This window comes from Gossypium hirsutum, chromosome D11 (assembly GCF_007990345.1).
Source record: "Gossypium hirsutum isolate 1008001.06 chromosome D11, Gossypium_hirsutum_v2.1, whole genome shotgun sequence".
Lineage (NCBI taxonomy): Eukaryota > Viridiplantae > Streptophyta > Magnoliopsida > Malvales > Malvaceae > Gossypium > Gossypium hirsutum.
Genome location: NC_053447.1, coordinates 34,819,678 through 34,834,549, shown reverse-complemented (window position 1 = coordinate 34,834,549; position 14,872 = coordinate 34,819,678). Strand labels below are relative to the sequence as shown.

Below are 14,872 nucleotides of genomic sequence, written 5' to 3'. Positions count from 1 at the left end.
TATGAACAATACAGGAACTTGAAGCATATTTTAACCTTAATATAATATATACCAATTATAAAATATTCGACTAATTTAGCGGTATATGCCTTTTTTAATTAGTGTTTTAGGCTTTTTTTAAATTAGGGAAATAAGTCATTTTTAAAAAGAGAAACGGAAAGCGCATCCAGCTTCCCCCAAAGGTTAATTCTAACGGTTCTTTGATCGTTGGCAGGGAAATGGTAAAAAAATTTAAATGCCCAATAGTCCAAAATTTTTCCCTATAAATACCACCCAATTTTACTTTTTTTCACTCACATCCTATTCTCTCAAATCTTTCTATTCTCTCAACTCTCTCAATATTTTCAAGCTCTTGTTCTAAAATTTTCGATATTTTCGTTTAAAAATATTAGTTTTTTTAATTATTCTGTATTTTATTCGTTTGAATTAAGTTTTCATGAATTACAACCTCTCTATTTTTTTTTGACGAGAAGCACATTTTCGCTGCTCAAGTAGTAATGGTAAGACGAAATTTTAAATTTTGTTATTTTCAATTAAGTTAAATTTAAAGTTTTTTTAATATTAGAGAAAGCACGGCCAACTAGGCGCTTTCCTTTCATGTCCACAGGGAACTCGCTCAACTCGGTGTGTTTTCTCTAACATTTTTCTTTTGCTACAGGTTAAAAGTACCTGACTTGCTGTATTTTTTAGTCGATTGTAAGCCTGTTTTGAATATATTCGTCGAACACGCTAGTCCTGTGGTGCGTTTTCGACAGTGGGAAATTTCTTCTTTGCAATCCAATTCTTCCCCCACGCCTATAAAAGGGGTCTCCCACTCAATGCTTTATCATCCCTCAAATAACTTCTCCCCAAGCCTCTCCATTCTTTCACTATAAAACATTTCTTGGTCTTAAAAATTTGGGTCGCTAAAAATATTTGGTTCATATTCGAGGTATTCTTGAGTCGTCGGTGATGCGATATCGCTCCGAGCCTTACATATTTCATATATCGTGTTGAGATGAGACCATTACCTCTAAAGCTTATCTTGGGGAAGTTGAGTTCTGAGGTGATTTTGCTTTGTACGGTTAGGGTGGAAGTCTACGTAGAGGTCTTAATCGACGGCCGTTATGCGATCATGGATTGGGGTATAAAGAGGGAGCTAATTGACGGTTGTTACGCGGCCACAAGCTCAAACTTTTCGAATGCCCGAAAATGTTGCATTATAAATACCATACAGAAGTTTGAGAGCATAATCATAGAGAAAAACTGTGGGGCTTCCCGCTATAATTAGCGTAATATTTTTCTCCATTTGCAAACAACAAGTACCTTTAACCTTCCTTCTTATCCGAAGGCCGACACCGTAGTGGACGGAGGAGGACTCTAAGGTGGGGAGTGGTTGTTTTGATGGAGTAAAGGTGATGCTCTTTTTGGGTTGATGATGATTGCTTTTATTAAACAACCCATTAATAACTACAACTGTTGTTGTGCCGACTCGAGTTTGACTTCTACTTCCATCGAAATATCCGCTCTCCCCCTAAGAGTGCTCTTGTGTCCACCTCGGTGTCAACCTTTAGATAAGAATGAAAGGTTAAAGATACCAATTGCTTGGAAATAGAGAAAAAAATTAAGTTGATTACATCGAAAATCCTTCTGATTTTCCTTATGTTTATGACATCATTTGCAGGGTATCCAAAAAGCTTGAACTTGTGTTCGCGTAACTCCCGTCAACTGGCCCCCGATTACACTAGAACCCATGATCGCATCACAGTTGCCGACTGGGACCTCCACCTAGACTTCTACCCCTGATTGTATCAAGCGCTGTCACCCAAAATCATGATTTCCCCAAGATGGGTTTCTAAGGTGATGATCTTATCCCGTCGTGACATATGAAATGCATATGTTATGAGGTGTATTATCACATCCCAACTTCTCAAAACTACCTATGAAATTTCGTGATTCTAATCGAAAGCCCAAAACCCTCTTAAAAAACCCTAAACCCCCAAACTCTAAACCTAAAAATATTAAAAACCCTACCCTTGGGAGAGAGAAACGAAAAGCACGTCCAAATAAGTATGCTTTTTGTTTCTCTATCTAAAAATGACATATTTCCTTAATTTTTGAAAAAAAACACTGATTTAAAAAAATCAACATATAGCCAAAATATTCTAATGAAACAATTTTTAAAAAAAATTGATTTTATATTTAGTTATAATCCTACTTCAATAAATATTAAAAAAAAACACTTCCAAAACATTAAAAAAATGTTGTTATTAATAGGTTCATAAAACATTTTCAAAATCGATACATATGTATTAATCATAGCACAAAATAGTAAATACCAATATTCTAAAAATAAAAAAGTGTATATATATTATTTTTACTTTTTAATAAATAAATAAATAAAATATTTTACGGTCAGATTATAAAAAACTCGTTGAATCTATACAGGTTATTTGAAATATAAGAAAAAAAAAAACCGAATGCCCGGGAAAATTTCATAATCAACACTCTTTTTCTTCAACTAGAAACTAGATCTTTTGTTTTGTCCTTCCTGATTTGCAGTTGCTGCAATTAAAAAGAAGAAATAGGGGAAAAAGAAAAAAATCTCAAAATCAGCATGGAAGAAGACCGCCCACACACCAATCTCCCAACTAAAACCCTAGGTCTCGACTCCGATTTACAGAAAAAGCACCAAGCCATGCTCGACCGCCTCTCCAATCGCCACCAAGCTCGTTTAGACACCTCACTTGCTCGCCGATCCGACTCAGCCAACTCCTCCGAGTCCACCTCCTCCTTTCTCTCCCGATTCTCCGCCTCCAAGCAATCCATTGATTCCCAACTCGCCGACTCCCGTCTCATTGCTACATCGGATCCATCTCGCCTCAGATCTCATTTCGCCAATATCTCCTCCTCCATCTCGGACCTCGAGAAACTCGTCGCCGAGAATTCTTATTTCCTTCCTTCTTATGAAGTCCGCTCTTCTCTCAAAACCATCTCCGATTTAAAGCAAAATTTGGAGATCTTAAACTCCGAATTGATTCCCAAAAAGAAATTCTCCTTCAAAAACAAAGCCACAGCGAAAAAGGAACTCCCCAAAGAACCTGAACCTATAAAACCCGACACCGTTTCGGTGTCCAATTTCAAACTCCCTAATTCCCCAGGGTTTAGAAATAAAACAAACGAAACCCTAGTGAAGAAATTACGGGGGACAGAGATAGGGGAGTTTACACTATCTGATCTGGAATCTTGTGAGGTAAGATTAATCGGCTGCTGCAATGCGGTTTTTATGAACAGATTGAAGAATTGCAAGGTTTATATGGGGCCTGTAATTGGGTCTATTTTGATAGAGGAAGTGGAAGGCTGTGTTTTCGTATTGGCGTCGCATCAGATAAGGATTCATTTGGCGAAAAGTTGTGACTTTTATTTGAGAGTGAGGAGTAGGCCAATAATTGAGGACAGCAATGTTGTGAGGTTCGCTCCGTACTGTTTGGATTATGAAGGGATCGAGATGGATTTGGAGAAGGCAGGGTTGAGTGAAGAGACGGGGAATTGGGGGAATGTTGATGATTTTAAGTGGTTGCGAGCTGTGCAGTCGCCGAATTGGTGTGTTTTACCGGAGAATGAGAGGGTTGGGAAGGTTCGGACTGAGGATATTGGGAGCTAAAGCGAAGGTAGCTAAAGCTTGTATTTGTAATGAGAGTCTTCGAATTATTTGAGTTAATATGGTCATGTTTGAACTTATGTTTGTTATCTCAGATTTTTTTTTTGAAATAGAATGGGAAATGAAGTGGCAAGGGAGCACTTTTTATATTTCAAAAAGTGCTCTAGTTACGTCATTCTTCTTCTTTTCAGTTTTTAATTACAAGCTTTTCAATTACTTTGTCAGACTCATGGCAAATGAAAGCTGATGGCAATCTTTTCTGCTTTGTTTAGTTGTGGTTTCATGTGTGCCTGCAGTCCAGGTTATTTACTTCATATACATTTTGTAGTCTTTTGAATCTTTTATAGAACATATTTTGCATTGAACCCTGATTAAAAAAGTAGAATCTATTTGTTTGTTGAACTTTACCTGTGTGGCCGGTTTGTTTGTCCCACTCAATTTTCCGCATTTTCCACGCAAAGTGCACTACGAATACTGTTTATTTTGGAAGTGTCAATTAAAAGTATATTGAGATTAGATGAGGGCAATCATAAATATGATGATGGGTTCTGGGTTTAGTTGGATTGAGCTGAAATATGTAGCCAGTTTCTATTCCATGGCTGCAAAGATGCTTTCCGGAGTTGGCTGTTGGAGCTTTAAGCGTCTCCTTTTCATCTTTTGGGTTGAATGAATTGGCCTGACAACTTAAAGTACGATTGCTTAAGTTCTCATTTTAGTATCTCTGCTGTTTTTTATTTCCTCCCCTGAAATTTTCATTTCAAATGCAGAGCTCAGGTATTCATTTTTATTTGTTTTTTTTCTTTTCTATATTATTCCTTCCTTCCCTCATTTTGTTTCCCAGTTTCCTGAGCAGTTCCAGGACTTTGAAGCAGAGGCGCAATGCTGCATTTTGCAAATGAGGACAGGCATGCGTCTGATTGATCCTGGGGTTTGACTGTAGTAAAAATGAAACTGTACTTATCCCATTGAACTTGATGGGGTCGAAATAGTTTAAATTGTTCCGAATAGAACTTCCTTAGGCTGCCTATCTCATTTTCCAAGTTTATGTTGTGGGAACTTTTGGAGCTTCTCTACTTTTCTCTACCATTTACGGATCCTAGCTCAAGCAAGTTCTCAGTTTATTACCAACTTCTTATATCGGACTGTGATTTCATCGCCACTTCTCTGCCCGAGTGACGTTTGCTAAAGTAGACCTGAGGGATGCTTGGTTTTGCCAGCGTCTGGGTGGGGTTTGAAAACACGTTATCTAGATGTATACAAAGACATCTTACGTTTGACTAAGATTCTCTTGTACCTTACCGTAGCTACTCAGATTTCATGAACCAACTCTCCCGTTCTTTCAGTTTCCATAACTAGTCACTCCCTGCTTGAAAAATTATTTATGTGCTTCCCATATAATTAATTCCAACTTCTTCAATCTTATTGCCTTATAATGCTTTCTCGAATTTAAGGTGGTCTGGAGACAGTTTGGCAGACTACAAATTTTTGAGGTATGTTTTACTTCTCTTCATTTTGTTGTAGTTCAAACCATTGAATTGTTTGTTAGCTTAGTTTACACCATAAATGTGCAAGTAATTCTTATGATGAAATGTCACCAAATCAACGGGGCTCTTAGTATTAACCTGTCATTTGCATGGGTCTTCTGAATATGTGGATTTTATGTAAAATTGAAGATATAATCATATTTGCCAACAAGTTCTCTGTTTCATAATTAACTTATCCGTATGATAGGCCTTAGGACCTGGGCTGGTGTTAAATCCCATATAAATTTAGTTTGGGTGTGGGCCATGTGCCTCTAGCTAGTTTAGTGGAATAAGTCAAATGGGGTTAATTAAGTTAAATCATATCTGGCTATTAATAAGAGCTAGGCCCAGGATGGGATGAATTCCAGGATTTCTTTCCTAAAGCTAAGTTATAATTAGAAAGTGATGAGGGAAAAGTTGCTGCAAAGAGAAACTACAGATTTCTAATTAAAGCCACTTGTCAAATTAGTAAAATCTTACTCTATCTAGGAAATGAATTAGCAGGTACTATAAACCAGCAAATCAAATTACTTTATATTGTTCAAAAATTGATCAGATAAAATTAAATTGTAAATATGCAAACAGACGACATATACAGAAAATTATAATTAAGCAGTAGACCTTGTGGAGTGTGAATAACCCCTTTAACATATAATGTGACTTTTTGTTTAGAGTGTCTATATATATACACACATTAATGTCACTATGATTGTATTATACTAAGCATGTTTTGTTATTATTTTTCATTAAATGAACTTGGTTGCGTATATTGCTGCTTTGCTCTCACTAGGTAATATATATGCCAGATAGCAATTAATCTGTTGGCGAGCTTTTTGAACAATACATGATATCTTATTAGATATTATAGAAAAAGTGGAATTTTCGAATTTGCAACAAATTTAGGTTATTCTTTCTAAGTTGGTATGTTTTATATGTATTTAGAGCATGCAATAATAAACTATCAGACTCAACTTTCTTTTTCACTGTCTTTATCTGTGAATATGATGTCACTGCGATGAGAGTTTAGTCAACAAGTAATACATGGTTGTTGATGGCTTACAATGATATAAAGATTCCAACTGTTACAAAAAATTGTCAAAATTTCCTTATTATATGTATTTGGGTAAAAGTACTATAGAGGCCATTGTATTAGGAGTCGAATTGCATTTTGTTTCTATTAAAAAAAGGGCTAAGTAGTCCTTGTACATTAGGTCAAAGAGCAAACTGATCATTTTGTTGAAAATTTCATCCATTTCTACTGTTAAAAACTAGTCTTTATACGTCAGAATGAGGTACATGTGTAACTGTCTGGTTATTCTGATAGCCACGCCAGTTTTTAAGAGTAGAATTAAATGAAATTTTTAATAAAAAGGACTATTTGCTTTTTGATCTAATGTATAGGGATTAATTTGCAACTTTTTAAGGGGTAAAATGCTAAAAGCCTAATATGGGGCATCTATAGTACTTTTTCTGAATATTTGTTATATTATGTAGGGATGATGCATCAAGATCAATTCTTAAATTACATTTTTTATACTCCTATTCCTATTTCATTAAGCATAATGGTTGAGAAAAACTAATCAACGAAAACAAGGAGTAAACAAGAAGCTTTAAAAATTTTCATTTTTAAAAAATGGATTGATGACCCTAAGTTCTAGCTAGTATCATTTCAGAAGAAATCATATAGTCTTCGTCTTTACAAGAACTTTGGTTATGGAGTGAGAGGTGTGGGTGCACTTGTGTGTCATGTCCAATAGGATGCAATGCATGGACGTAGGTGAACTTTTGTACACGTAATTAAGATTGAAGATATGATGAAATTAGCATAAATTTTGAGGTCCCACCTCATTTTATTTTATGTTTTTCCTGCTTTCTGTTAGGTTTGTTGAAGAGGGTGAAGTTGGTGTGGCATAACGTTCGCAGATACGATTCACGTGTAATGGAAGTAATATAAGTATATTTCTTGTTAACTGCTTCTGGCGGCCACTCTTTTGCATTTCTTTTATTTGTTTAAGTAATATTCTATGGGGCTTTTACCGGAGGGATGAAGGTGCACTGCAATATTTGATTTAGATTATCTTTTATTTAGTTTGACCAACGGATCATGATCAACATCATTGATTACCATCTCCTGATCACAGGAAGTTCAGAAACATGTCGATGGAAGATGCTGGATGGATCTTCATTGCGGATTATATGGTAATAATGGTTCAGTTCAGTTAATGGGGTAAAAATGCTCCTGAACTTTGACAAAAAAAAATCATTTAACTCCCTCCGCAAAAAATACTTTTTAAGTCTTTAAACTTTTAAATTATATTAATTAAGTCATTTCATCAACGTTTTATCGTTTTTCATTATCATGCTGTTGACGTGGTAGCCCATGTCAACAACAATTGTTGATATGATAGTGTCACGCCAATAAAAAAAATTCAAATTTTATTAAAAATATCTAAAATTTATGTTAGAAATGAACTTGGACAAATAATTGTTTAGGCTCATTTTGGACTTAATTTTTTTTAAAATTATAAAAAAACTAATTATTACTTTTTAATAATTTATGTAAAGCATTATTAAAATTTATAAAAATATTAAATAAAATTCAAAAATTTTAAAAAATAAAAATTATAAAATTTATTAAAAAATAAGTCCAGAATAAATTTGGACAACCAAATGTCTAGATTCGTTCAGATTGATTTTTTCTAAATTGTATAAAAACATATTAAAAATGAGTTTTTTAAAGATGTGTATCATTGTTTTAATTTTATGGTATTGTTTATTCTATATAAAAATAATTTAGAAAATAAATAAATAATTTTAATTATTAAAATATGAGATGTGTATCATTATTTTAATTCTACCAGTACTAATTGTAACTAACCATATATAGCTAATAGTTATACAATTTACTAAAATAAATAAACTAGTTCCATGAACATTTCAACTGAGTATGTTAATAAAATTTTTTAATTTATTTGAGCAAAAAATAATTTGGAAGAATTTTAATTTTATTAAATTGAAAAGTGTCTTAAATATTCAAAATTAATCAAATAGTATGAAGAATGAATGATTTACAAGTTATTAAATTTAAAATAAATTTGCATAATGACAAAATTAGCCCTTAACGTTTGGGTGTTGGGTCACTTTGGCCTTTAAGGTTTTTTTTTGGAGCACTTTCATACATAAATTTAAAATAAATTTGCATAATGACAAAATTAGCCCTTAATGTTTGGGTGTTGGGTCACTTTGGCCTTTAAGGTTTTTTTGGAGCACTTTCATACATAACCTTTTTTTTGGTCAAAATAGTCATTTTTAACGGTGTTGTTGAGGTGGTCATTAAGGGACTAACGACATTGATGCGGAAATTTTTTTTCCACCTAGGCGCTACACGTCTGTAGATGCTGATGTGGCATGTAAGACAAAATAATACCATGTCAGCAAATGAATTTAAACTTAAAAAATAATTAAAATTAAAAAAAGCATTTAGAAAAATTTTGGGGTTTACTAACAATTAAAACAATTAAAAAAAATTAAAACAAGTTAAACATTAACTAGTAAAGAGAAGCCTGATCGATCATAACAAAAAATTGAAGCCTAACTTTTGAATCAGTTAATCAAAACAAAATATTAGAACCCTAATATGAGAAGGAAAAATATATTAGGGTATATTTTTTTATAATTTTCACTTTCAAACTATTATATATGTTATTTCGGTTAATGTTTAGGGTTCTTGGGTTGGGGATTTTGGTTTAGGTTTCAAAACTTTGGGGATTTTCAGGGGTTTTCACGTTATGAGATTGTTGATTTTGGGGATTTGTGGGTTTAGGGTTCATTTATAACGTGTTTTCTCTTAGCTCTTTTGCGGTGAAGAATGGTGAAGGTTCATACTCCAAATCATAGAGAAGAAAAGGTACAAACAAACAAACTGTTCTTCATTTTAATGCTTTGTTTTGTATGATTGTTTCTTTTTATATTTGTTGAGATTTTCTTTTGTTTTTTTACTTTACTACAACTTTTTCATGTATTTGGAGTTAAATAAATCTTTCCCCCAAATAAACTTGTCTGTGCCTTGTCTTTTTGTACATTAAGGATTGATTAAAGGAAGATTCCCCTTGAGCTAATATGTTTAATATGAAACAATAAAACATCTTTGAAGTGAGAGAGATGTGAGAAAGAGGGAGAAGGAAAAATAATAAAAATTTGAAGTTTGAAAATTTTTTAAGCTTTTAGGTTTGTACATAGATATATCTTCTTTGCCAGATTTTGAATTCTATCATTTTGCTTTGTGTTGTTGGTTGAAATTGTCATGAAATGTAAAAGTAATATCACTAAAATAGTTTTATTTATTATTGAAAATATTTTGGGAAGTTAAATTGAACTTAAATTATAGGCCTTTCCAGTTTTGTCTGCATTCTAGGCAGAATTTTAAGGATAGATCCATTAGGGAATGGCCTAATGTCTTGGGAAAAATTAAATAAATGAAAACCTAATATTGTACTAGTTTTGTTGAGCTAATAAAAAAAAACTATTACTTCTTGTTTGGTTTAAGAATATTTTTTTTATATTTAGTAAATAATTTGTATTTTTTTAATTTAAATTGAATTCTATATGCAGTTCCTTTTGCTAAGAAGTTTTTCTGCCTACTTTGCCAAACTAGAGATCCCATCTTTTGCATGTTCAACATTTTCAATGTTAACTTGTAGTTTCATTGAGTTTTGCATCTTTGGTACAAACAATTTTCCAAGGACTTTGCTAATGTATTTGACAAATATACCTTATTCCTTCACCAATTATTTCCCTACCATCCTTTGTAACTCTAAGTTCAAGAGCATTGTTATAAACCATAACCTCCAGTATGTAGCCTTCAACATGTCCTTTTTGAAGAAGAAGCTTTATGTTTAATATGTTTGCTGGTTGTTGTTGCTGATAACTTTGGTGTGGGCAATAATTTTGGATTTTTTGTGAACTAGTAATAACTCTTGATGGTCATTCCATGTTTTATTGTTGTGCTGTTATGACATATATATACTTATTATATCATTTAACTTTACATGAATTGTTTATAATTTATATTATTTAATAATTTGTTTGTATATACCTTTTTTAGCTGCACATTGTCATTATGCTTATGTTTTTTTTTTAAATTGCAGATGTCTGTAGAAGAGGAATACTATATCAACTTGCATGTTGGGGGTAAATTTGTACATGATCCCCATGTTAAGTATTTAGGTGGTAAGATGGTGAGGCTTAAAGAGTATCCAGGTACGATGTTGTATTTTGAGTTGTGTAAAATAGTTAAAGATGGATTAGGGTTTAATACAGTGCAACTAATTTATTTCCATGTACTTGGTAGTAGGACTTTGTAGGATAACCTTAGGGTTGTGTGGAATGATAGTAGCATTATTGACATTATAAACTACTAGGTTAAGCATAAGGAGATAGACTTGTATGTACGGCATAAGATTGACACTTCTGTTTTTGTCGATGATGAATCAATGTTAGTTGTAGCATGTTTGTAATTTGGTGGTGATAGTAATGAAGGTGGCGAGGTTGTTGGCAGTAAATGTAATGGGGGTGAGGGTGGTGAGGTGGTAAGGGTGAGGGAGAGGGTGGTAAAGTTGTTGGTAGTAAAAGTGGTGAGGGTTAGTGGGGTGGTGAGGGTGAAGGTCAAGGAGAGGATGGTGAGGTTGCTGGCAGTAAAGGTAGTGAGGGTTCGGGTGAGGGTGGTGAGGTTGCTGAAGGTTTAGGTAGGGAGGGTGATGATGTTGTTGTCAGTGAAGGTGGTGAGAGTGATAGAGGCGGTGAGGAGGGGGTTGATGTTGCTGTCAATGAAGGTGGTGAGAGTGATGGAGGTGGTAAGGAGGGGGTTAGGGAAGTGGAAGGGAAAACCAGTGGGAAAGGTAAGGAAATAATATTTGATGAGACTGAAAGTGAAAGCTCTAGAGAGCAGTTTGAGGCTGAGGTCCCTGAAGAAGTCGATTGTAAAGGACTAAATGACAGTGTTGGTAAGGAAGAAGATGGAAATGAGACTGAATATTTTGATAGTGATGATCATAGGAGCATACTTGGGTCAGAAGATGATGAAAATTCTGATGTTTATAGAAGAAGTAGGTTTCCCACATACAATCCAAACTCAGCAAGTACACACTTTTATATTGGGATACTGTTTAAAGATGGTGATCAATTTAAATTCACAATTTGTAAGTACTTAATGTATTGTAGAAGAGAACTTAAGATAACCAGGAATGAACCAAATAGGGTTAGAGTTAAATGCATTGCACCACAAAAGTGTAAATGAGGAATATTTGCAAGTTACAGTAACATGGCCAGATGCATGCAGGTGAAAAAATTTCATGATGAGCACAATTTTTGTGTTAGTTTTAAAAACAAAATGGTCAATCTAAAAGTTATTGCAGAACATTTTGAAGCTATTATTGGGGACTACCCAAAAATGAAGCTAAGAGATATACAAAGAATGGTAACTTCATAAATGCATGTCAATGTTAATATGACAAGGTGTAGAAGGGCCAAAAAAAGGGTGAATGATTTGGCAGGGAACTTCGTACAGGAATTTGCTACGCTGTGGGATTATGTTGATGAGTTGGGACTAAAGAATACTGGAAGTGCTATAAAGATGGCAGTGAATAGAGTCACACCTGAATCTCCACCACATTTTAAGAGGTTTTATGTTTGTTTTGAAGCACTGAAAAGAGGTTGGAAAGAAGGGTGTCGTAACACAGGTATATCGTAAACATTTTTTCATTGTCAATTCCAAAATATTAAAATCTAATTTGGGTTCTGATTTTTTTGAAATTAGTCTAGTACGAGTACAAGAACTAGAAGCCCAAAAAATAACAATATAACACCATGCATTCAGCATAATACAACTGGATCATAAGTATATCGTATACATTATTTTAATGTCAATTCAAAAATATTTTAATCTAATTTGGGATTTTGACTTTTTTTAGCCTTAGTCTGGTACGAGTACACAAACTAGAAGCCAAAAAGAGAACAACATAACACCATGCATTCAGCCTAATACAACTGGATCACAGGTATATTGCAAACACTTTTTTAATCTCAATTCTAAATTATTTAAATCTAATTTAGGGTTCTGATTTTTGTTCTCAGTCTGGTATGAGTATGAGAAGTAGAAGCCAAAAAAGGATGGCATATTAGGAACCTATCAGCATACAAGAATCTACTACAATAAAGATGAAGAAATGGATTGAGATAGTTAACATATTTTGTTTGTTTTTTGAAATGATTTGTTGAAATGGTTAACATCTTACTGTTATAGGATCATTTTGTTAGCATAACATATTTTGTTTGTTTTTTGAAATGATTTGTTGAAATGGTTGGTTAACATCTTACTGCTATAGGATTATTTTGTTAGTATAACGTATTTTGTTTGTTTTCTGAACTGATTTGTTGAAAAATGTATATTATTACTGCTATAGTAGCTTTTTTTAACATGAAATTGGTTAAGCCTCACATATGAAAAGAATGGACATGAAATTGGTAAGTGTATTAGATTTTTGTTTTATGGGGGAATATTTTTATACTAATGTCAACCTTGCTTGCTAGTTTTAGTTAAGTTGTTTAAATACGTGAAACTGAAATCAAAACAAAGCACAATGGAATAACCAAATCCAATAAAAATTAAATTATAGAGAGCAGTTTTAATCTAATAGTTTTAATTCAATAAAAATCAAAATGGAATTGCCCAAAACCATCTTAGAAGACTTTGTTTCTGGAAGTTTTAATTTAATGGTTTTCTTCATGTAACACTATCATCCATATTATGGATAGATTGTTCATCAAACAACTAATGATCCAACAATAATCCATAACATTAAAGAGGTTCCTCTAAGGCTACCAAAGCCTAAAAAAAAATTAAAAATGTTTGCAATCCTTAAACATTTAGTACATATAAATGGGTCAAATTATAAGATTCCTAAATAATGTGACAAATAAGATAAGAAATATACTGCAAATAAATATTTTCTTATAAAACTCTTTCTCTTTCTTGAGTGATTTACATTTTTGCTTTAAGCTCTTAATCTTTGTGTTTAATTCAATGTTATCCACAACATCATGATTCATCTATTTTATTTGGTTGTCCTTACCCACATTTTGCACACTGTCACTCTCAGACATCTCAACATTACTGCTTTGACTGCCACTCTCAAACATCTCACCACTTCCACACTTCATTATTTACTTCCTAAGTCTCGTATTCTTTTTTACAAGTTTTCTTTCGCTATCACGTAATTCACGTATAACTTCATTCGCCCTGTTACACAGCTTATCATCATATCACTTAAAAAATCCGTATTCACCAACCTACATTTCACACAAAAAAAACTAGGCTTTTTATTATATAAACTCTACAATTCCCCAATTTAGTCCAGCCGACATAATAATCAAAAAAATAAAATTTACCTATATACAATTTTGTATATGTAGAAAAGCTCAATTACTCTTTTACACAATTCCATGAGAAATTCATTCGTCTTTCTACATACAAAATTGTAAGATGACACAATTTCTACATCTCCAATTCAGATTTACCCAACACTTCCAAAATACAAGAACAATCATTTTGTTAAAAATGAAAAACCTAACACAATTCATGGAGGCCAATGTTTAAGCTTACATCCTCAACACATATCCCAAAATGACCAAATGCAGTTCCAATGTCATACTTGTCAACTCCGTAATCTGGTAAGGCCATTCAAGAAAAGTGAAATATCCACAACTGATTTCGTATACAGTGACTACTCTAATATTCATGCATGAGAAAGAAATGTTTCATCAATATCCAATTAAAAAAAATCCACAATTTCTTATTAACCCTAAAACATCGGCTAAATATGCTTACCCGAATAGATTTAACGCATGGGAAAGAAATGTTTCATCAATATCCAATTCAAAAAAATCAAAAAAAAATCACACAATTTCTTATGAACCCTAAAACAAGTCAGATAAATATACAGTGACTACTCCAATCCTAATTCTAATGCTATGATGAATTATAGCACCAATTTAGTCCAACCGACACAGTAATAAAAAAAAATTCTCAATTTCTTATGAACCCTAAAACAAATAAGCTAAATATATGCTTACCTGAAAATCTGAGCAACAATAATTCCTTCTGCTTGGGTTTAAATTGCTCCATGATGTCTCTCTCGGAGCTAACTTGTTACAAAAACATCTTCTTTTCTCTTCATCATAAACGAACTCCCCTCAGGATGATGAAACTAGCTTCGAATAAGGAAGCTTCTCCATTGATGGCTTCCAATCACTTTTTTCAAACAATATTTTCGATTCTTTTACAAAACCAATAAATTTCAAGCTTCTATTTCTAAATAATTTCAATGGAGAGGGAGAGGATTTGAGATTTAGGGTTCTTCATTTAGGAGTTGCTAATATCTTTTAATTTTGCCCATGCATGTTAATTACGGGTTTTAAATGATTTTTTAATTTTAATTATTTCTTAAGTTTAAATTCATTTGTTGACTTGACATTATTTTGTCTTATATGCCACGTCAGCATCTACATACGTGTGGCGCCTAGGTGGAAAAAAAAGTTCACGTCAGCGTAGTTAGTCCCTTAACGGCCACGTCAGTAAGACCGTTAAAAAATGACCAATTTGACAAAAAAAAAACAAATGTTATGTATGAAAGTGCTCAAAAAAAAAACCTTA

At 33.1% G+C, this 14,872-nt stretch overlaps 2 protein-coding genes across 2 annotated transcripts; both read left to right on the top strand.

Annotated features, from left to right (window-relative positions):
* The first annotated feature begins 2,435 nt into the window (after positions 1-2,435).
* On the top strand, positions 2,436-4,042 carry LOC107913447 (tubulin-folding cofactor C). The gene has a single exon (XM_016842023.2). The coding sequence runs from the start codon at positions 2,597-2,599 to the stop codon at positions 3,641-3,643; it is 1,047 nt and encodes a 348-aa protein (XP_016697512.1). The 5' UTR covers positions 2,436-2,596; the 3' UTR covers positions 3,644-4,042.
* Positions 4,043-4,923: 881 nt separating this feature from the next.
* On the top strand, positions 4,924-12,566 carry LOC107911150 (uncharacterized). The gene is made up of 9 exons (XM_041104062.1): positions 4,924-5,130; positions 7,044-7,213; positions 7,305-7,362; positions 9,015-9,070; positions 10,311-10,422; positions 11,577-11,638; positions 11,729-11,900; positions 12,132-12,218; positions 12,295-12,566. Exons 4-8 carry the CDS (start codon positions 9,032-9,034, stop codon positions 12,158-12,160), a joined length of 414 nt encoding a protein of 137 aa, XP_040959996.1. The 5' UTR covers positions 4,924-5,130; positions 7,044-7,213; positions 7,305-7,362; positions 9,015-9,031; the 3' UTR covers positions 12,161-12,218; positions 12,295-12,566.
* Positions 12,567-14,872: the final 2,306 nt, after the last annotated feature.